Source organism: Carassius auratus, chromosome 2 (assembly GCF_003368295.1).
Source record: "Carassius auratus strain Wakin chromosome 2, ASM336829v1, whole genome shotgun sequence".
Lineage (NCBI taxonomy): Eukaryota > Metazoa > Chordata > Actinopteri > Cypriniformes > Cyprinidae > Carassius > Carassius auratus.
Genome location: NC_039244.1, coordinates 27,035,557 through 27,057,327, shown reverse-complemented (window position 1 = coordinate 27,057,327; position 21,771 = coordinate 27,035,557). Strand labels below are relative to the sequence as shown.

General features: G+C 36.9%; 1 protein-coding gene across 1 annotated transcript; it reads left to right on the top strand.

The window, feature by feature from the left end:
* The first annotated feature begins 1,089 nt into the window (after positions 1–1,089).
* On the top strand, positions 1,090–17,880 carry LOC113041212 (potassium channel subfamily T member 2-like). Its single transcript, XM_026199629.1, has 21 exons — positions 1,090–1,106; positions 2,018–2,198; positions 4,510–4,674; positions 6,443–6,579; positions 6,777–6,840; positions 7,017–7,125; positions 7,238–7,346; positions 8,177–8,326; positions 8,468–8,676; positions 9,038–9,224; positions 9,339–9,444; positions 9,965–10,137; positions 10,288–10,359; positions 10,447–10,581; positions 12,851–12,962; positions 13,094–13,195; positions 13,757–13,840; positions 13,955–14,083; positions 15,028–15,310; positions 15,595–15,679; positions 17,479–17,880. The coding sequence occupies exons 1-21, from the start codon at positions 1,090–1,092 to the stop codon at positions 17,588–17,590; spliced, it is 2,721 nt and encodes a 906-aa protein (XP_026055414.1). The 3' UTR covers positions 17,591–17,880.
* The last annotated feature ends 3,891 nt before the right edge of the window (positions 17,881–21,771 follow it).

Here is a 21,771-nt window from a genome sequence, read left to right as displayed (position 1 = left end):
GCAGTGGTGAAATTAAATCACTATATTCACATCTCAGTACCCCTCCATTAAGCTTAAAATCAAGAAAGCTAGTGTCGGTGTAAAGAAATGCCACCAAAACACAAGATATTAATTGCTCCTTTATTATTCTTTAAAAATATATTATTTTTGCTCTATTTTGCTTTTATTGGCAAATATTCACTCAGAGTTAGCAACTCATAGTGGTGCTTTGTTCTTGAATGATTCTGTATTTTTGAGCGAATCATTGTATTTTTGAGTCAATGACTATTCATAAAGCCAGTTCGAACAATCGGTTGAATTCATAATTTTATGATTCACTTATATAAACTTGTAATTTCTATAATGTAACTATAATGTAATTTCATTTTTCCTAACATTTCTACTAATTTCATTTCTATTTATGTAGATTTTTATATTTAGAACATTAATAACATTATTTTTTAATTGTAATTGAAGTTTTAATGGATTTTGATAAATGGTAATAAGGATTTTCATGATACTGATTTCATTTATTTGGTATAACGTGTATAGTGTTAATTAAGGTATATTAAGCAATTCAAAAGTATGTAACTATTTTTTATTAATAATTAAGAAAGGTGCACTTTTTTAGTTATTGGCACAGTAACACTGATGTAATGAGATCACAGACTTTAAAAATGGCTCAGCCAATCAGAATCAAGGACAAGAACTGTCCATTTTATAAAATGTGATTTTCTAAAATGTGTTGACACATCCAAGCTAAAAACTGGTGCAAATAACAAGGCAAAATTTGCAATGTTTTCCAGCCTTGAGCCTTACTTTAAACTGTCTGAATGTTTAAAATTAAGACTGTCATATGGAGGGTAGGGATGAACTCAATCGCAGACAGGATGCACAAAACACAGGATTTATTATGAACAAAAAGGGGAAAACAAAACCCACGAGGGGAAAAACAACGACTACGGCGGAGACTAAATAACTTAACAAGACTGGGTTGACACGATAAACAAAGACTCTTGACACAAGAACTCTTACTAAAGACAAACACTCACGGGTAATACAACGACTTCTTCAAAGGGTAACAATGATACAATATCTCATAAGGAAACAATGAACCGCACAGGACAGTGAACACAAGGGGATATAAATAGGAAGACTAATGAAGACACAACAGGTGGCACGGGTAAGGCAATCACGACAAAACTAGGATAACAAGGGGGCGGGGCAAGGGAACGAGACATACAAGCACATGGCCCAACAACCAGGCACACAAAACACGGGTCTGTCATGATCCTGCCTCAAGACTAGAAGAAAATCAATGACACGAGGGCAGAATCATGACAAAGACAAAAAGTATGGGAACTGTTTGAACTTGAAGAGAACTGATGTCATACACCACTAAAAAACACCAATCCCAAACACCCCTTGGTTAAAAGTCACTTGGTTGTCAACATATTGGAGGGTTTTTCTTTTATCTCAAGACTAAAGCACACTAATTGCTCTGTGGTCAAGTGTTCATCATTAGAAATCCACAGACAGCACTACATGATCACTATTACATTTCCAGTAAGTGCATCTTAATGCTTTTAGAGGAGATTTTCACAAGCTGTTTGCTCATCGACTTGGTGTCATTTGGAGAGCTAATGCAGACAGTCATAGCAAAAGATGAGTTATCTGTCATTTCCTGATTCCATCACTTTATGAGCATTTGCCACATAAGTCAATGTTTGAATATTTTACTAAGCAAAGGAGCTTGCTTATCTCACATATCTTCAAAGTGGATTTGTGCATCATGCACGTAATGTGTAACATAGTCATATGCACTGCAAAATGAATATTTGGTATTCCATTGTGGAATAAATATTTAAATTATTTTCCATAATGAGTAAATGAGTAAGTTTTAAACATACATTAATAGTTTAATAGTAATTAATATATTAATACATATATTACTGTAGTATATAGTCCCTCATGTGCTGCAAACTTAACATGGACTCCGTTGTGTTGTCTACTTTTGTTAATTTGTTCCTCTCTTTAGCATTTGTGGTGTGGAGCACTTGCAGCGTGCTGGGAAAAAACTCTCTGTTTTTGACTCTTTCTACTTCTGCATCGTGACATTCTCTACAGTGGGGTTTGGAGATGTACTTCCTGACATCTGGCCCTCCAAGTTACTGGTGGTTATTATGATATGTGTCGCTTTAGTAGTCCTGCCTATCCAGGTAAGCTTGACTTGATAGCTCACTTTGAAACAGAAATGAATGACTATTTTAGACTATATATAGCAAAATATACACTGTATGCTGGCTTATAAAATGTCATTTTGAACTGTAGGAAGTTTGAGTTCTGAAAGTAACTTTGTAGCTTTAACTGAACAAACAAAACCTAATATTCAAAACTTACTAGGGAATATGTGCAGCATAACTTGTAACATTGTGAATCACCAAAAGAAGTCTCCTTAACCATTTAAGCCCAGGACTTAAATGGTTAAGGTCAACCTACATAGTTTTTTGGGTGTGTTCCGCAGCATTGGCTCTAGTCGGACGTTGTTTTTGTTAGTTTTTTTGGGGGGACGGGGGGTCATGTAGATTGAGAATGTAGAATTGGTATCAGGCTATCAGTGAGAGAAAGAGCTAGTAATTGCAGGAGAATAATAGCAAAACAGCGATCAAGAAGTCAAGAAGGTAAAGACAGAAGGCTGTTCTAATTTGACAAATGTTCTAAATTTGTTGACTAAGTGTACGTGTGCGAATATATTAATGTTAAGTGGAGTGAAGAAAGTGATCAGCATAACTGATTCTCAAAATGGTAAGCATGCTCTGTTTACAGTTTGTGTATCTGCAGCCTGCAGAGTTGGTTTCCCTTTATGAATGATGAATATATATAAATATATTGATCGTTGCAAAGCAGCTTTACAGAAAATTTAAGTTTCTATATTATATTTAGGAATAGCTTATCAGTGGAGACTATCTCAAGTTGATGTCCATATGGCAGAAATGTACAGTAAAAATCAAGCAGTTAGTTAACGAGATCAAGGAGATGTTCCATGGATGGCTGGAATACTTCACTGCCAGTGGAAATCCCGTAAGGCATGTGCAAGAATCTAGACCTGCCAAAGGGTATCGGCTTAGATGATGCCTCATCTAAAGGGATTTGCCAAAGCCTGCATTTTGCTTCAAGGCTACTGAAAATCTTGGCAGCTGGCATCTATGGATCTATGCATATACTCATAGAGCCATCTTCCTTTTGGCAGTGACCATAGCAGGGTAATGGCTGGTTCCCAATTTAGTCATTCTCTCTAGCTCTGCCATGACTTTCTCCTTCAGTGCAATGGGAGCTTTCTTGGATGCACATACAGTGGCGGCTACTTACTCATCTAATCGCATGTGATAAACAACAGGCAGTTTTCCAAACACTGTGGTGCTAAACAGATGACTGAATTCCCATACCTATGGTTCTTGGTTCTGCACTGTATGCATATGTGGTCCTAACTGAATCAGACCCATTGCTATGCTGTGTTGCAATCCAAACAGTGGTCTTACTTTTTGACCTACATCATAGAATTTGATTTGGCCTTGTTCATGATCAGTCTAATGTTGTAGTGCCCTCAGTCTTGTTAGTTTGCCCACCATATGCAATGAGATTCACATTTTTAGCAGTGTTTATGTGAGCTGAGGGTACAATGAGGTGTAGCTGTTGGTTAGATAATGTTGGATTTGGCTCCTGTGTCCACTTTTAACTGGCCAAATTGTTTCAGATGCAATATTGTGAATATTTCACCTTTTTGAGAAACATCATCCAACATCTTCCAATAGAAAATGTCCTCAGGGGCATCCAGAGTTGTGTCCAATTAATTCACTTCGTTAGACTGAGTTTCTGAATTGTGCTGCAATTCACTTAGGATAGTAATCACGACTTTGAGACTGAGGGGCTGTTTTGTGTGATGGAGCCAATCTATAGCACTTTGCAAAGTGGTTCCATTAACTACTGTTGTTACATTGTTTATTGAAGCAATTGAATTTATAAAGGATGTGGTATCTGTTGCAACTGATGCAGTGATCTTGTATGGTACTCATACTTCAGCCTTGTGTTTCAGTTATTTTGTGCTCTTTTCAGATTGCTCATATACCAAACATATATTAATCTTGTGGAGCGGTTGTTTCCGAACACTGTCACATTTAATCCCACAAACCGTGCGGCCACGTATTAGCTCTAAAATTAAAGTTCCAAATTAACATTCATTTAAATAATAAAGTATTTTGAGTGTGTAAGTGTACGACTGAATGGACTCACCAGGCTTTTGGTTAGTTGTATTGAAGATGTGTCTGGCCATTATTATATTCATTCATTATTATATACATCTTTTGATGATCCTGGATCAACATTATTGTCCAAAAATATAAACTTAACCCAATTCCTACCCCTAAACCTAACCCTACCCAGGAAATAATAAACTGTTGTGGAAATGTTGTTAAAGAATGAGAGCTAATTCAGTGCATTATGGTGTTTTCTCTGTGTGCTGTGATGCACTAGTTTGAGGAGCTGGCCTACTTGTGGATGGAGCGGCAGAAGTCAGGAGGAGATTACAGCAAGCAAAGAACAGAATCCGAGAGACACGTGGTGCTGTGTGTCAGTTCAGTCAAACTCGACCTGCTGATGGATTTCCTAAATGAGTTTTATGCTCACCCCAGACTTCAGGTACATAGAAAAAAATAAAATATAGCTGCAAGCAGTAATCATAATTTTTTCACATTATAATGCCACCTATGATTTGATCTCCATAAAAGTTTGCGTGCTTCTTTAAAATCATGTTGCATTTTCTCACCTAATTTTGTTAATGTGATTTATGAAATTTGGACATTTTGGACGGTACCCAAGAACGTAATTGATGTAATCAGCGTTGTTTACTTTCGGGGGAAAATGCATTCATTAACGTAATCTGCATAATAAGCGTTGTTTGCGTTTAGGGGAGTGCTTGCAAATGCATTGTAATACTCTCTAAAATGGCGCAAGGGATAAATTGTTAATTTAGTTTTCTTTGCGCAAAAAAAAAGTTGAGCCACTGATGTCACATGGAATGTTTTACCGATGTATTTACTATGTTTCTGGACCTGGGAACATTTCACTTATGTTACTGTCTATGGAGGGTCAGATTTAATCTAAAATATCATAATTTATGTTCCAAAGATGAACTAAGGTCTTACAGGTTTGGAACGACATGAGGGTAATTAATTAATTACATGATTCAAATTTTGGGGTGAATTAACCCTTTAAATTATCAGGGCCCGGTTCACTGATAACGCTCACTCTTAGCGCCATAAGAAGACTAGAAGAAGACTAGAAAGATATATTTTACTAAAGATATATACTTACTAATCTTACTCTTACTAAAGTTGTTTATGTTCCTAAGTGTGTTCCTCGAAGTGTCCCTTAGGAAGCTTCTTAACATGCTGCCTTTTACGTCCGATGTTACAATGGCTCTGTCCTGAGTGAGGGTGCTGAATTAGTTGGCATCGATTGCTCAGGAATCGATTTTCCACTTCACGCAAAGGTGTATTATAGCGTTAAGAAAGATGGAAAGATACAGATGGTCGGGACGCAACGTCTCAAATGGCACCTAGCTTAGGCCGTAGCCCTCTCCCACGACCTTGATGAAGCTCTCTGTTTCAAAAAACCTTAGCGCTGCAAGCAGCTAGAATTCAGGGCTTAAAGCAAAATTAAGAGCAGCTCCATAATGGGGGATTTTTTTTGTATATATATAGCCACGTCAGGCAAAATGTCAAAAGGAATTAAGTTTTGCCAAAAAAAAACTGACATGGACTAAACGCTCCGCGGCCGGCGCCGTCTTTGATTCAATACAAGGACACGTTGGATCATTGCCATAGTTCGTCGTTTATTGGACACCACCATGCTTACCCATTTATAGATAGATTATCCATTTAGAGCAAAATTGTTTGGAAGATTTTCATTATCAAAAGTGATTGCCAGTTCGCTTTAATGACATTATGAAATAGCCTAGGCTAATTACCACCATATTAGTTCTGATACCAAATAAAGTAAACTTCATAAATAGGCCTGTATCCATTGCGAACATATTTTATTATCAGTCTTAAAATGTCAATTGTTGAGCCTCAACATTGTCAACATACCATAGTTTGACTTGTACTGTTGTCTTGAGCTCAAACAACGCTAAGAGAGAGCTTACGAATGGTCCAGACCAACCTTACAAAAGTGTGACTTACAGAAGATATACTTAGAGTACGAACGTGTCGGGAATCGTGCCATAAGGTTAAGAGAGAGGTTAAGGAATAGGTTAAGAACTACTTAGTGATAAGAACGTTTTGGGGAACCGGGCCCAGGTCATTTATCAGGTAACACAAAGTAGGTATTAATGTCTGTTAGTATTTTTAATTTGAGTCTTGACAAACTTCATTTATTCTACCTGTTTGATGTTGTTGTCTTCCAGGAGTACTATGTCATAATTCTTTGCCCAGCAGAGCAGGACGTGGCAGTGAGACGGGTGCTGCGGATCCCAATGTGGTCACATAGAGTCATATATCTGCAGGGCTCTGCCCTCAAAGATCAAGATCTGGTCAGAGCAAAGTGAGTTAAAGAAATTCACGCCTGTTTCCCATTCCACATCTACTCTGGGCTACTGCGGTGCAACTACTACCATATACAGAAATTATCATGATTTCAAGATTATCACATTTTAACACTTAAAAATGATTATAGAAATGGCAATGGCATAAGAAACTTAATTCAAGATGTATTCTCTGAGAACATGTCTTTTCATACAGGATGGATAACGCTGAGGCTTGCTTCATTCTTACCTGTCGCTGTGAGGAGGACCGCAATGCAGCAGTATGTATTACTGAAATTCTTCATCAAAAAGTGAAGAAATACATACTTATGTTTAAAACATTAGAAATTATTATCGTCTAGTAGTCGGTAAATGGATGGGACATATAGAATATATTTTTATTTATGATAATGTATATGAATATTCCACCTTTTATTACTAATTCGTTTCTTCTCAGGATTACCAGACCATCCTGAGGGCTTGGGCAGTGAAGGACTTTGCTCCAAGCTGCACTCTTTTCGTTCAGATTCTCAAACCAGAAAACAAATTTCATGTGAAATTTGCAGGTACTGTTAAATCTGTCTTTGTAATTGATTCCAGAACATTTCAAACAAATGCATCAAAAGACTTTGACACAGATCTTTTCTAACACAGTTGTACCATAATATTCCCCTTCAGATCATATTGTCTGTGAGGAAGAGTTTAAATATGCTATGCTGGCCCTAAACTGCATCTGTCCTGCGACGTCCACCTTCATCACCCTGCTGGTGCACACATCTCGAGGCCTGTGGGTACACCATCATCAATCCTTAAAGGAATAGTTCACCCAAAAATTATTTGGGGTCCTCTTTTTGTGTTAAAAAAACTACTAAAGTCACAAAGTGAAAAATTTGAGATGAAAAAGCATGGACAGTTATTTTTATTGCTTATGCATTTGTGGAAGTTACTCTTACAGATGCAAAATTCATTGGATTAAATAAGGGGGTGTTCACAAGAGACCATCCAGAAAACTTTGAATGTGTTATGGCCATTCATTTACATGACAGAGGCGATTTGGGGGCTTAAAAAATACAAGTTTTTGAATAGATAACGTTATCATCTCTGCGAGGAATTTGCAAGCACAACGAGGTTATATGCATGCATATTACATATTTGTGTAGTGTTTGTTACAGTGCCAACTACTGGCCTGGCATGCATAATACAGTGTTTTTAGTAATTTCTGCAGATCAGTGCGAAGAGGGATTGTTTTGAGGACGTTTGTACGTGAAACTTAGGCAAGGCATATCTTAACAAATGTTGTGCCTGTGTTGTTATTAGATTAGACATGCTTGGTTATCGTTGGCTCTGCTTTTTGACTGCGACCCTATGCTAATAAGTGCCGCTCTTGGTAAATCCATTGGTCATTATGAAAATATTGTGGCTGTCTCTGTGTTCTTTAATTTGCCAGTTGTCAGTAGATTAACCGCAGACTTTCCACTCCCATCAAAGATTGCGATCTCACACTAATTTGACCTGTTTAATCAATCTGGCCCTGAACTTTTGTTATTTACTCAACCTAATGTAATGGAAATAAAAATGTTATATATTGTATATTATGTGATGTGTGTATCTGTGCAGGGAGGGTCAGCACTCTCCTGAGGACTGGCACAGAATTTACGGAAAATGCTCAGGAAATGAAGTGTACAGCATTGTTCTGAAAGATAGCATCTTCTTTTCTGAGTATGAAGGAAAGAGCTTCACCTATGCCTCCTTTAATGCGTATAATAAGTGAGTATGAGATAAAAGCATATTTGAGAATTGCATTAAATGCCATAGTACAGTCAAAATGGCATTTGATTCCACAAAAATGGCCACTTCTCACCTCTGGACCAGAAATGTAATTTGTATAAATATCTCTCTCATTTGTAGGTATGGCATCTGTCTCATTGGAGTGTGTCCTGACAACACTAAGAAGAATATACTACTGAACCCAGGTCCTGAGCACATCATGAACCCCTTGGACGTGTGCTTCTACATCAGTCTCACCAAAGAGGAGAACACCTGCTTTAAATCTCAGACAGGCTGCAGAAACAGCCCCAAGACTCAACCTCCAACCTGCAGCGCTATTGCTAGCATGGGTCAGACAAATTAGCATTATATTAATTCAAAGATAGACACTGTAGATATCACAGCAATATCATTCAAAAGTTTGGGGTCGATACGTTTTGTAATGTGTTTGCAAGAAGTCTCTTATACTCAACAGGGCTGTCAACTTACTAAATGTCAAAAAGCACCATAATATTTTTCTCAGCCTTGTTCAGCATGAGGTTACAATCACAAGAGGTGTATTTCTAAATGCTATTGGACGAACAATTCTAATCATAATTTGAAAGTATCAGCAGACGAGAAGCATTTTTGAATTCTCCCAAAAACATGTGGATGAAAATGTAAAGTCATTCCATATTTTTGTCTAAAGATTTTTGTTTGTATTTCCTAAAGGTGCGGTGGCCATAGACCTGCAGGAAATAAGCATTGCGTCCAGTTTAGGTGCATCGCTCTCAAATGAAACTAACATGGTTCCTGTTCTAGAATTGCCTGATTCACCTTCGCTCCAGACTGCAAACCTGTTCAGCAATCAGTCAAAGTGTCCATGTCAGCCCAACACTGGAGATGAAGGCAGCAATGAGTAATTTCTGCCTTCACTGAGAGAGAAAATAATCTGTTTATGAAAGTTCCAAGTTCCAAACAGAAACACTGGACAATGTTGAGACTGAACTTTTTTTTTGGTCTTTTTTTTCAGTTATGTTAAGGGATATCCTCCAGATTTACCCTACATCGGAAGCTCACCGATACTTTGCCATTTACGGAAAAAGAAAACACCCAAATGTTGTATGAAGCTACAAAAGGTATCACATGATTACACTTTGGTGGACAGTATCTAAGTTATATGTAAGTCTACATATAATTAATTTATGTTGAAGCATATGTGTCCCCTCAGACATTTGAGTTTTTAGTCCAGTTTACAAAATGTTTCTTTGATAATTACAGTATGTTGCACAGTAACTGCAAGTAACAGTGTTATCTAAAATGATTATGCAGAATTTTGAGGTCAGTAGACTTAAATTTTTTTTAAAATAAATTACTACTATTTTTTTTATCAATATTAGAACTAATTCTGATGGACCATGTGACACAAAAATCCACAGAATATATTACATTTTAAATAAAATACATTCAGATAGAAAATAATTGTTTTAAATTGTAATAACATTTCACAATTATGCAGTTTTGACTATATTAAAAAAAATCTTTTGAATAGTAGCTTATGTTTTAAAAAAAATAGGTGCCTGGAGATCACTAGTTTTATGTTGAATTGTAATATTGCATTGCTTGATCATCTTATTGTAATTTCAGTTTTTGTCCAAGACCTGCTACCACAAAGACGAAGAAGATGTCAAAGCGTACGGTTTAAAGGACAAGCTCATCATTGTGTCTGCTGAGGCCACAGGAAATGGCCTGTACAACTTCATCCTGCCATTACGAGCCTCTTACAGACCAGAGAATGAACTGTGTCCCATCGTGCTGCTCTTGGAACAGGAGTAAACATCCTAATTTTACACTTCACCTTGTTCATTGGGCTTTACCAACTCTTCTTTCGTTGCCATTGTCCTGCAGTCTTGAAGTTATAGTCACATCTCCCCTGATGTCTACATAATATTGTGTTTCTGTGTGGATTGTCTTTGTTTTAGGCCAGACGCAGAGTTTCTTGAGACTGTCTGTTGGTTCCCAATGATCTATTACTTCCTTGGAACAATCGACAGGCAAGAGTCATTATTATGGAACGTTATCGTGTTTGTTTGTATTGTATTTTTGTATTTCTACCCATCCATCCATATATCTCCGTACAGTCTGGATGACCTGCTGCGTTGTGGCGTCTCTTTTGCTGCCAGTATGGTGGTTGTGGATAAGGAGAGCACCATGTTTGCTGAGGAAGACTATATGGCTGATGCAAAAACCATTATTAACGTCCAGACTCTGTTCAGGTTAGAGACTGCTCGAGATTTTGAGATTCTCCAAGGGTTAAATATATTTGTATATACCCATTTGTAATGATGAAGTTACGATTTAGTACATTTAAAATACATACATTCCTAAATCCAGTACTTCACATAAACACAAGTATGTGTATTTCCGTAAAGCACAACAAAAAAATAAAATAAAGTGCCCCATTATGCCATTTTTAAGGTTCATAATATGAACTTTTGTTTTCTCAAAATATGCATTAAATATTACCTTATTTTCCAGAGATTCTCAAAAGTTTTGTTTGAAGCAGTTCAAAGATTCACTCTCTCTAAACCCCTCCTTTCCGTGAGCCTGCTCTGCTCTGATTGGTCAGATGGCATAGTTCTGTATTAAGTGTACACATCTATTATTGATCATATTTACAGGTTGTGATTCAGTGGAGCAGCTGGTCCAAATAAACTGGATTCTGATCCATCTTTCAACAGCAGAAGTTTTGTGAATCCTGCGTTGAACTCTCTGAGATTAGAAAAGCAGTCGTCAGTAGAGTAACGTGTTTGTGGGCGGGGTCAAGTTGTTTGCGGCTGGCCAACATAGAACATACAAGGCACGCATTATGCAAATGTGTTACCCCGTGACTCGTTAGGCTGTAGAAAGTTGATTCTTAATTTTGGAAGACAATAACTTTATTTATCGTAAATTATTAGCTCTACAACTTTGCAGATCGTTAATATTCACATACAGCTACATTACACACTGCATGAAATGCATTATAGGAAATCTCATAATAGGGACAATAATTTAACATTTTCTTTAAAACTTTAAATTTGACGTTATTACAAAAAGCCCTTTTATTTTTACCCTGAAGTTGTACAAAACCTGTATGAGTCTCTTTCTTCTGTTGAACACAGAATAATATATTTTTAAAAATGTGGGTAACTAAACAGAAGTTGGATTTTTTTTATTTATTATGGCAGTCATTGGGGACCAGAAACTATTTGGTTAGCAACATTCTTTAAAATATCTTATTTTGTGTTCATCAGAAAAAAAAGGTTAAAGGGGGGGTGAAATGCTATTTCATGCATACTGAGTTTTTTACACTGTTAAAGAGTTGGATTCCCATGCTAAACATGGACAAAGTTTCAAAAATTAAGTTGTACGTTTGAAGGAGTATTTCTGTTCCAAAAATACTCCTTCTGGTTTGTCACAAGTTTCGGAAAGTTTTTTTCGAGTATGGCTCTGTGTGACGTTAGATGGAGTGGAATTTCCTTATATGGGTCCTAAGGGCACTTCTGCCGGAAGAGCGCACGCTCCCGTATAGCAGAGCACTGAGAGCACAGACATTCACTGATCAGAGCGAGAGCGTCGCGAAAAGTCACAAAAGAAGTGTGTTTTTGGTTGCCAGGGCAAGACCACCCTGCACAGATTACCAAAGAAAAAACAGCATTAAGGGACCAGTGGATGGAGTTTATTTTTACAGAGCATCAACGGAGTTGTGCAAGTGTTTGTGTTTGTTCCCTGCATTTCGAAGATGCTTGTTTTACAAACAAGACCCAGTTTGACGACGGATTTGCATATCGTTTATTTCTTAAGGATAATGCAGTCCCAACGAAAAAGGGTCACGATCGTGTGTTGGAACCGCAGGCGGTGAGTAAAACTGCTTCAAATATCTCTGCCTCCTTGTTAGTTCGTCCCCTCCCATCGGAGACCCGGGTTCGAGCCCCGCTCGGAGCGAGTCGTTGCTGCTGCTGCTCTCGTTCAGTTTCAGCCTCGGGATCTGATTCTGGATCATAAATATACGCTGAATCTGACTGTTAGCCATGGTTTGTTTTGGATGATGGTTTTTTTCCCTCACGGTAATGTCACAGCTTCCAAACGCTCTCAATGCAAAAGCCTACTCGCGCTCATGATTCTTTAGCTCCGCCCACACGTCACGCCTCCAGTCGGTCGTGTTTTTCCGGGAAAAATCGGTACAGACTATCTTTCTCTTATGAATATAATAAAACTAAAGACTTTTTGGAGTTAGGAAGGATGCAGTACTACTCTATAGGTACTCAAGATTAACATGATATTGAGTGAAAAAGAGCATTTTCACTTTCACCCCCCCCCTTGAGAAATATAGTCATGAAAGTACTCTCTTTAAGTGGCCTTTAATTTAATTGATATTTTACTATCTGAATTTTTTGTGCAAAAATATCTTAAACAAGGGTTTATTCAGATCAACTAAGAGCTCTTGTTTCTCAGAAGGGAATTGAAGATCTTAAATAACTGAAATTGCTGACTGCTCTGTAGGTTGCTCTCTGGCCTCAACATCATCACAGAGTTAACTCATCCCGCTAACATGAGATTCATGCAGTTCAGCGCCAAGGACTGTCACTCGCTGGCTTTCTCCAAACTAGAGAAGGTGAGCAGACATTATGGACATGCTTTTTTTTACTCTTATTAAACTAATCATAATATAATGCTTTGCCTTGATTAGTCAGTTTGGACCTGAATCTTCCTTTCCACATTTTTCCCCATGGCTTCACGGAGCAGAAAGAAAGAGAGAAAGGCTCAAACCTGTCCTTCATATTTCGCCTGCCCTTTGCAGCTGGTAGGGTGTTTAGCATTGGGATGCTGGACACACTTCTCTATCAGGTACTAAGAGCTGCTGCCTGTTGTGCTGAAATCATTTTTGCCTGTGCATCTGCCAATGACCACTAGATGACAACATTAGCAACTGGACTAGTAAGTCACACTGGACTATAAGTCGCATTTATTTAGAACCAATAGAAAACATTACCGTCTCCAGCCACGAGAGGGCACTCTATGTCTTCAGTGTAGACTACAGGAGAACTGAGCAGCATAGAGCGCCCTCTCGGAGCTGGAGACGGTAATGTTTTCTCTTGGTTCATTTCTCTCGGTTCATGTTAAATTAATTTATAGTCCTTAACTATAAATTAACTTAACTTATAGTCCGGAAAATATGGTACATTTTAAAATGACATTAAATATCAGAAAAGTAAACACTTCATTTAAACTGTAATGATTTTAAAACATTAAAACATGTTTTTGATCAAATAAATGAGCAAAAGAGACTCTCTCATAGGAGACTTTCAAAAACATGAAAAAGTCTTATCAACCCCAACCCCAAAATTTGTAAATGTTCATGCCTTTAAACTATCTGTCATTGTGCTAGAAGTGCGTCTGTCGTTTCAGTGTTTCGTTAAGGATTATATGATCACCATCACCAGACTACTGCTTGGACTGGAGAACACACCAAAATCTGGTTTTCTTTGTTCTGTAAGTGTGACGTTTAACATTAACACATTCCCCACATCCTCATCTAAATGACTTTTGTTAGATGCCTTTATTTCATGTTGTTTTAGTGTTAAAATATGGCATATTACATTTCAGATGAGCATCACAGAGGAGGACTTGTGCATCGAGACGTACGGCAGACTGTATGAAATGCTCTCGTCCACTGTAGGAGACATTCCCATCGGCATCTACAGGACTGAGTCTCAGACGCTTGAACCTCCTGAGGTTTCATTAACACTCAATCCATCCACAACACATGTACTGTACACGTTTAGATCAGGAGAAACAAGAGTTTTACTCAGTTATCACTTAATCATCAGTTATTTTGAATAACTCCAATAACACTTGATACATTTGTTTTCCATTTATACAGTAGATGAATAGAATGTTCAAAAGAACTGTGTTTTCTTTTTAAATAGAAACATTGTGAAACACTATAAATACCTTCATTGTCATTTTTGCATCAATTGAATGCATCCTTGAAGAATACAAGTATTTATTTATAATAAAAAAAAACTCCTGAATTTAGTTTCAAAGTTACTAATGTATGAAAGATTGTTTCTCGATAATGGTGTCTTTTAATCTCACAATTCTGATTTCTTTTCTCAGAACTGAGAGATAAAAACAAGCAATGTTGATTTAATTCATAGGGGGATAAAAATAAAAATCTCACAGTTTTGACATTTTCTTTCAAAAGCCGGTTTATATCACCCAGTTCGGACAGAAAAAAAGAAATAATTGTAAGATAAAAAGTTGCAACTATCTTTTAAAAAAAATTATTTACTAGCATAAATGGCCTTCCATATTAAGAAGGCTTGAAACTGTCTAATATCCAATTTTTCTACAAATGAGAGAAATTCAGGGAAATTGAGTTGGCACACATTATGTCTACAGTAGTTTTGGGACCAAAAGTTGGCTATTGCTAAATATTTTCCCATAGCTTGAAATTAAAAATTTGATTTTTTTTTCTCATTATAACATTGGTAACAAGGTTACATATAACGAAAATTGAGAAAATAAAAAATTTGATTCATTGCCATTTTTTTATTATTACTTTATAAATTAATAAACTAAATAACCAAAGTTCTTCAGATTAAGTGGTTAAAATGAAGTTGAAAATATGAAATTGGAAATATCAAGAAAGACAAGCCTTGGTTGTTTCCATCTAGACTCCACTATCCCAGATGTCAGACAAAGTGTCAGTCTTTGAGGAGGGAAAGGACCCAGAGGAGCAGCATCAGGCTCTTCACTGTGAATCGCCAGACATCCAGACTCATTCTCTGCGTCGAAGGAGCATGCAGTGGGCTTCCAATCTGCTGGGGCCGTGGCACGCTGAGCGAGATGCAGACAGACAGCAGCGCGGCGTCCTGCTCTCATGCTCCGAGAGACTGGAGCTCACAGAGCTGGTCAAGAAACGCATGCAGAACCTGGGGCTCTCCACACACGGATTCGGTGAGACGAATATTACAGTGAAATCATTTCAGAATTAATTAGGATGTTTTTTTAGAAAGCTTAGACATTTTATTTAAAGAACTCTGGAAGCAACAATTAACCCTTTACCACACCTGCTAATCACGGCAGAATGCAAAAAAAAAAATATATTGGCTATTTGATTACAATTGTATTCTGCATTTTTACATATTTCAAACATTTATTTTAAATGAATTGCAAACTCTAATGACTGAAATGCTCTAGAAGATTGCTGTTATATTATGAACATTTGTCTCTTAATCCAGATAAGATGAATAATAACCAGAGCAGTCACTCATACGCCTTGATCAACCCGTCACCAGATACAAAACTGGAGCTGAATGACATTGTGTAAGTGAAGCTGAATCTACTGTACTTCATAAGGAAGTTTCACTGAAGACAAAAAAAAAAAAACTAAGAAATTGTTATTTGTCATGTTACCGTATTTTCCGCACTATAAGGTGCACATAAATCCATAAACAATGCGCTCCGGATTATAAGGCGCACTTAAAAGCCTTTAATTTTCTCAAAAAACGACAGTGCGCCTTATAATCCGGAGCGCATTATTTATGCGTGCGGAAAATACGGTTTTACTTATTATAGTAGTTATAGTAGCTAGTTATAGTTTTTTTGCATTGTAATAGACACAGTTTTATTGTTATTAATTTATACATTTTTAAATAAATATCTATATACTTTATAATTAAATTAGAATTATACATACATTTTTTGGATAGCCTAAAACAGGTGCAACTGTGATGGAAAATACAGTCATAGTCAAAAATATCGGCACCCTTGGTAAATATGATCAAAGAAGGCTGTGAAAATCTCTATTGTTAATCCTTTTGATCTTTAAAAAAAAATTACAGAAAGCTAACCTTTCATTGAATAATAATGACTCATTGGACACAATTATTGGCACCCCTAGAAATTCTTATGAGTAAAATATCTCTGAAGTATATTCTCATTCATATTCACAATTTTGAGCACTCCGAGGTGATAATGAACATGAAATTATCCAACCATTGCTTCCTGTTTCACAGAAATATTAAGAGGAGGGAAAACAAAGCCCAAATTCCCTTAATCATCCATCACAACGAGAAAAACCAAAGAACATATTTCTGATGTGCACCAAAAGATAATTGAGCTTCACAAACTGGTGAAGTGGCTTTAAGAAAAGAGCTAGAGAAAATCCCCATTTCCACCATCAGGGCAATAATTAAGGCATTCCAATCAACAGAAAATTTTATGAATCTGCTTGAAAGAGGCCGTGTGTCTATATTGTCCTAATGTGCGATGAGGATGTCAGTTTGAGTGACTAAAGACTCTCCAAGGACCAAAGCTGGAGAACTGCAGAAAATAGTTGAGTCTCGGGGTTAGGAAACCTTTAAAAAAAACAAGTGTCAAACAGCACTTAATCACCACATGTTGTTTGGGAGGGTTTCATGAAAAATTATCCTAGCTCATCCAAAAACCATCCCTAGCATTTTCAGTTATCAGACATGACTGGAACTTTAAAAGGGACTGGCTTCTATGATCGGATGAAACTAAAAAATTAGCTTTTTAGCAGCAAACACTCAAGATGGATTTGGTGAACACAGAGATAAAAAGTATATATTATTGATATTTTTGGCCATGACTGTATGATTTAAAAAAAAAAGCTTTTTTGTTATGTATGTATATAATGTATATAATTATGTATATAATTCTATATATAATTCCACATGTGTTAATTCATAGTTTTGATGACTTCAGTGTGACTACAATTTTCATAGTCTTGAAAATAAAGAAAACTCTTTGAATGAGAAGGTGTGTCCAAACTTTTGGTCTGTACTGTATATATATATATATATATATATATATATATATATATATAGATGTATTATTCCAGTATGAGTATTTTTTCATGCTAATGTCAATTTGGAGGTGAAATTTAGTAAATTGTCATGAAAACAATGTCACTATGAAAAAAAAACTTTATCGTTTTAAAAAAGGCTTTCTTTTTTTTTTTAAATATAATTTCTATTTATTATATTTCTGTGTATTATCCATCGTTTTCGTAATGTCTGTCAAGACATGATAATCAATGGTAATTGCAGTACCATATGTGGCTGTGGTTTTTATGGGTTTATTTATTTATTTGGTTTCAGGTACATCATCCGTAAAGATCCTCTCTCATTAGAGCTGTACGATACTGACATCAAGAAAAGCTGGAGGAGTGATTCACAAATAAGAGAGAGGAACACAAAGAATCATCTGTGAATGAAGATCTGTTTGTCTTCACTGTGACATGAGTAAAGCTTGTTCTTCAGCATCAGGTTAAGCAGCTGCAAACCTTTAACGCAGTACCTATACATCGCTTAGAATAATGCATGTAAAGTCTCTACATTTAAAAGACAGAACAGTGCCAGTGTAACCCACCTACAAAGACCACAATAATATCTCTCAATAAATAAAAGCCTATCTAAATAAAAAAAAAAACTGGATGTTAACGATCACTTAAAAAGGAATATTTCACTCCAGAGTTACATTTGTGTCATTTTATTTGTTAAACCCACGTAGTTATTGTTCTGTGGAGCAAACAAGGATAATTTTGCCCATAGTTATAGATTAATCTTAAAGCAAGGTACTACAAAACAGGTACTACAGTGATTAGTATTGGTCTATCATAAACAATAAAAAGTATCATCTGATTGCTGTTCACTAATCAACTTGAAAAAAGCAAAAACAACATAACTACAAATTTGACAGCCTCAACAAAGTTTATTACACATCTAATGCTCAGAAAGACAGAGAGGGAGAGATAAAAGTAAACCAAATTCAACAACACATTTAGCACAATGCACAATGAAACATGAGGCTGAATATTTAATATGCAGATACTGCCACTAAGTGTGACTGGGGAGTTTTTAATGACAAGTGTGAAGTGTCCAGGACTAGTTTCTATCACATAAGAGAGAGAAAGAGAGAGTTCTTGCGCACTATGGCTGCCGTCGCATCGATGCTGCACACTGGTGGTGGATGCAGCAAAAATATAGTGCAAAAAATGATTCTTTAATTAATTAGAATTGTGATGTAAAAAGATCAAAATGAAGTCAACTATAAAATAAAAAGTTATATCTGTGAGATAAAAGGTCATTGATAACAAAAATGTTGAGCGTTTAAACTGACATCATAATTGGCAATAAAAGTATGATGAGATAAAACTTATAAGTATGACAAGTCTAAATTGATTCAATTATGACACAAAGTTGAAACTGACATGTAAAATTATGAGATAGTTGTTATGAGATAGAAGTTGTTAGGATTTGACCGTGGGGATATGAGGCAAAAGTGACACAGAAGCTTCTTGGAGTCGGGTGAAGGGGAGTTTTGTTGGCACACACACGTGGTAACAAACCCCAACACATGGTGTAAAAGTAACAAAATAATCAAAAAAAAAATAGAAATGTACAAAATATACACTTTATACAAAGTATTCACAAGCTAGTTCAGCTAAATCAATTGATTTGAACCCCATAAGCAAGAAAAAAGCTATTTACTCCGTATACAGACTACAAACACAAAGTCCTACAACAACCCACACTGACTAACTGTGTGGGAGCCATGTTATACTCTTAGCTCTGCCCCAGGATGGAACCATTCTGAAATTGGTAGGGGGCTTTCTCCTCTGGGTATAGAAACATACATACATACAAATCACTTGGCAACAAAATATACATTAATGAAAATAATTAAAAACTCACAATTCAACACACATATCAAACAACCATCAAGACTTTAAACACCAGAAACAATAAATTTTTGTACAGGCATGAGCTGGTGACCCATATTAGATTAGATTAAACTTTATTTTCACTGCACATGTAAGGTACGGGGCAAGGAAATGCAGTTAGCATCTAACCAGAAGTGCAATAAGCAGTAAGTATAGGATATACAAAGTCTTCAATATGTACAATAACTATACAGATAAGTATTATGGACATAATTTACAGATTTTAAATACTATCAGCATGATATACAGATAGGTGTACTATGAACATACCATACAGATGGATTTTATAAAAGTGTATGTACACTATTGACAGAACTATTAACATATGAACATCATTTACACTATTGCAATGGACAGTAAAGTGCATAGAAAACATTTCAGTGTGCAAATGGATTACTCCATGTTTCTGGATGAACAGACAATAGTGCAAGTAATAACAGGTTCACCATATGATGTCACAGCAAAATGGCTGCTCAGCATGGTAAATGTATAAAAGTCCCAGGTTGAATATTGCACAGGTTTGGTTCTGGAAAATGGAAACTGGTGAGTGTTTGCAATTTTTTGTGTGTTTAATGCCCAATAAATGATAGTAGATAGAGAACTTGTGTCTGTGGTTATTTCAATGTTTTATGGCAGATGATATGAAATGGTGCTTGGATCAGTTTGGTTGGAAAGTAACAACAGTGATCACTATAGATTAAACAACATAAAACATACTCATTAAACACAGATGCACAATACACTACGCCATTACAGATCCGTGTATCCATTTATATGCTGGCATTCGAATCATGCTTGATGTTAAAATGTTTGCCATGTATTAATGATTAACTGTGTATGAGGCTAGTCACAGTGCCTTAACCTAATCTTAAACTTTGACATTTCCTAACCCCTTCTGGTGACACTCCCTGTGGTGTCCTAGACAAAAAAGAATCAGGGCCAGATCTATAGGATACTTTAAATTGAAAGGGTTGTATTGGTAGAAACCACAATTTCCTGTAATACAGGCATTTGTGTTTTTCATTTGGTTTAGCCAAGTTAAGGCTCTTTGATCAGTCTCCAAGCTGAACTCTCTACCAATGAGGTAGTACCTAAAAGAGTCCAAGGCCTATTTAACTGCCAGGCACTCCTTCTCCATGGTTGAATACGGTGTTTCACGGGGAAGAAGCAATGGGTTGAAGCTGTATTTTTTAAGTGAGTTCAGTAAGTGCTAAAGCCCTTTTTAAAAAATTGGGGATAAATCTCCTGTACCACCCTACTAAGCCAAGAAAAGTTTGTACCTGCTTCCTGGTTGTAGGACGTACCGCTTGCTTGATGGCCTCGACTTTCCCCACCTGTGGGGGTATGACTCCATGTCCCTGCACATGACCAAGGTAACACACTTCCTGCTTGGCAATAGCACACTTGTCCGGACGAATGGTGAGTCTTGCTGTACAATGTTTCCTACAGATGTTGCAAATGGTCCTGCCAGGATGTACTGAAAATTATTACATCAAGATATGCTGCAGTGAAAGCCAAGAGGAGCTGATCAATCATCCTCTGGAAAGTTGCAGGTGCCCCATGAAATCTAAAAGGCAGAACCCTGAAATAATAGTGGCCAAATGGAGTTTTAAAAGCTGTCAGCTCTTTGCAGACTGGACTTAGTGGGACTTGCCAGTAACCTTTGCATAGGTCCAGTGTTGTGAGGAACTTTGCATTACCAAGTTTCTCAAGTAGTTCATCAACTCTTGGCATGGGGTAAGGATCAGATTTGCTTTCTGAATTGAGTTTTCTAAACTCAAGGCAGAATCTGAGAGACCCAACCTTCTTTGGTACAAGCACAATGGGGATGCTCCACTCACTAGATGATGACTATGACTTCCAGGTTCTGCATTAACGCCAACTCTTGCTTCATTGGTTGCCGTATGGCTTTTGGGTCTTTTAAATGAATGTGGTGTTGGACAAGGTCTGTTCTTCCAGGTTTGTCTAGGAACAGTTTGTCCGAGACGCATTCCAGTAGTCGTTGGCGTTGTTCAGTTGACAAATGTTGAAGGTCTAGGTGGCACTCACTTTGATGAACAGGTAAGTATTGCTCCTCTATTTTATCCTCTTCCTATACAACTCGAACAAAGAGCTCTTTCACAGCCTCTTGTGGTGAATGTGGCTGAGAGGAACATTCATGCCACTGTTTCAACATGTTAATCTAGATTGTCTGGATATGTTTTGCTTGCCTGGCTTGTCATTAGCTTCCCAGCTGTCCTTCAAGACATCCAGAGGACCTCTGACCTGTTGGGCAAAAAGCAGTTAGAAGGACGAAAACCTGGTGGATGCCTGGGGAAACAACAGCAGATAAGGTAACCATTGGTCCCAGTTTTTGCCGGACTCTGACACAAACGTTTTAAGCATGGATTTTAATGTTTGGTTAAATCTTTCGGATCAGATCTGCAAACCAATTCCTTCTTTTCTGCAGTCTGTATTCTTTTGAGACCCCTGTCTCACCTACACTTTCCTCAGTGAAAAATGGCATTTCTCTAAGGGTGCTCTGTACAGACTCTTTGGATGACTGGTTTACATTTTGTGGTTGAGCTCTAGTGACTACTCCACAACACGCTGTCTTCTGCACTAAATGTGCTAGAACTGGCATATCTGTACCTAGCAAAACTGGTTAGGCAAATTAGCTGTAATACCA

What these genes read in the sequence shown, in the direction of transcription:
- LOC113041212 (XM_026199629.1), top strand. An exon ending in TTCCTTGGAACAATCGACAG is followed by an intron (nt 10,360 to 10,446) that starts GCAAGAGTCATT and finishes ATCTCCGTACAG; the next exon opens with TCTGGATGACCTGCTGCGTT. An exon ending in TGGACACACTTCTCTATCAG is followed by an intron (nt 13,196 to 13,756) that starts GTACTAAGAGCT and finishes CTGTCGTTTCAG; the next exon opens with TGTTTCGTTAAGGATTATAT.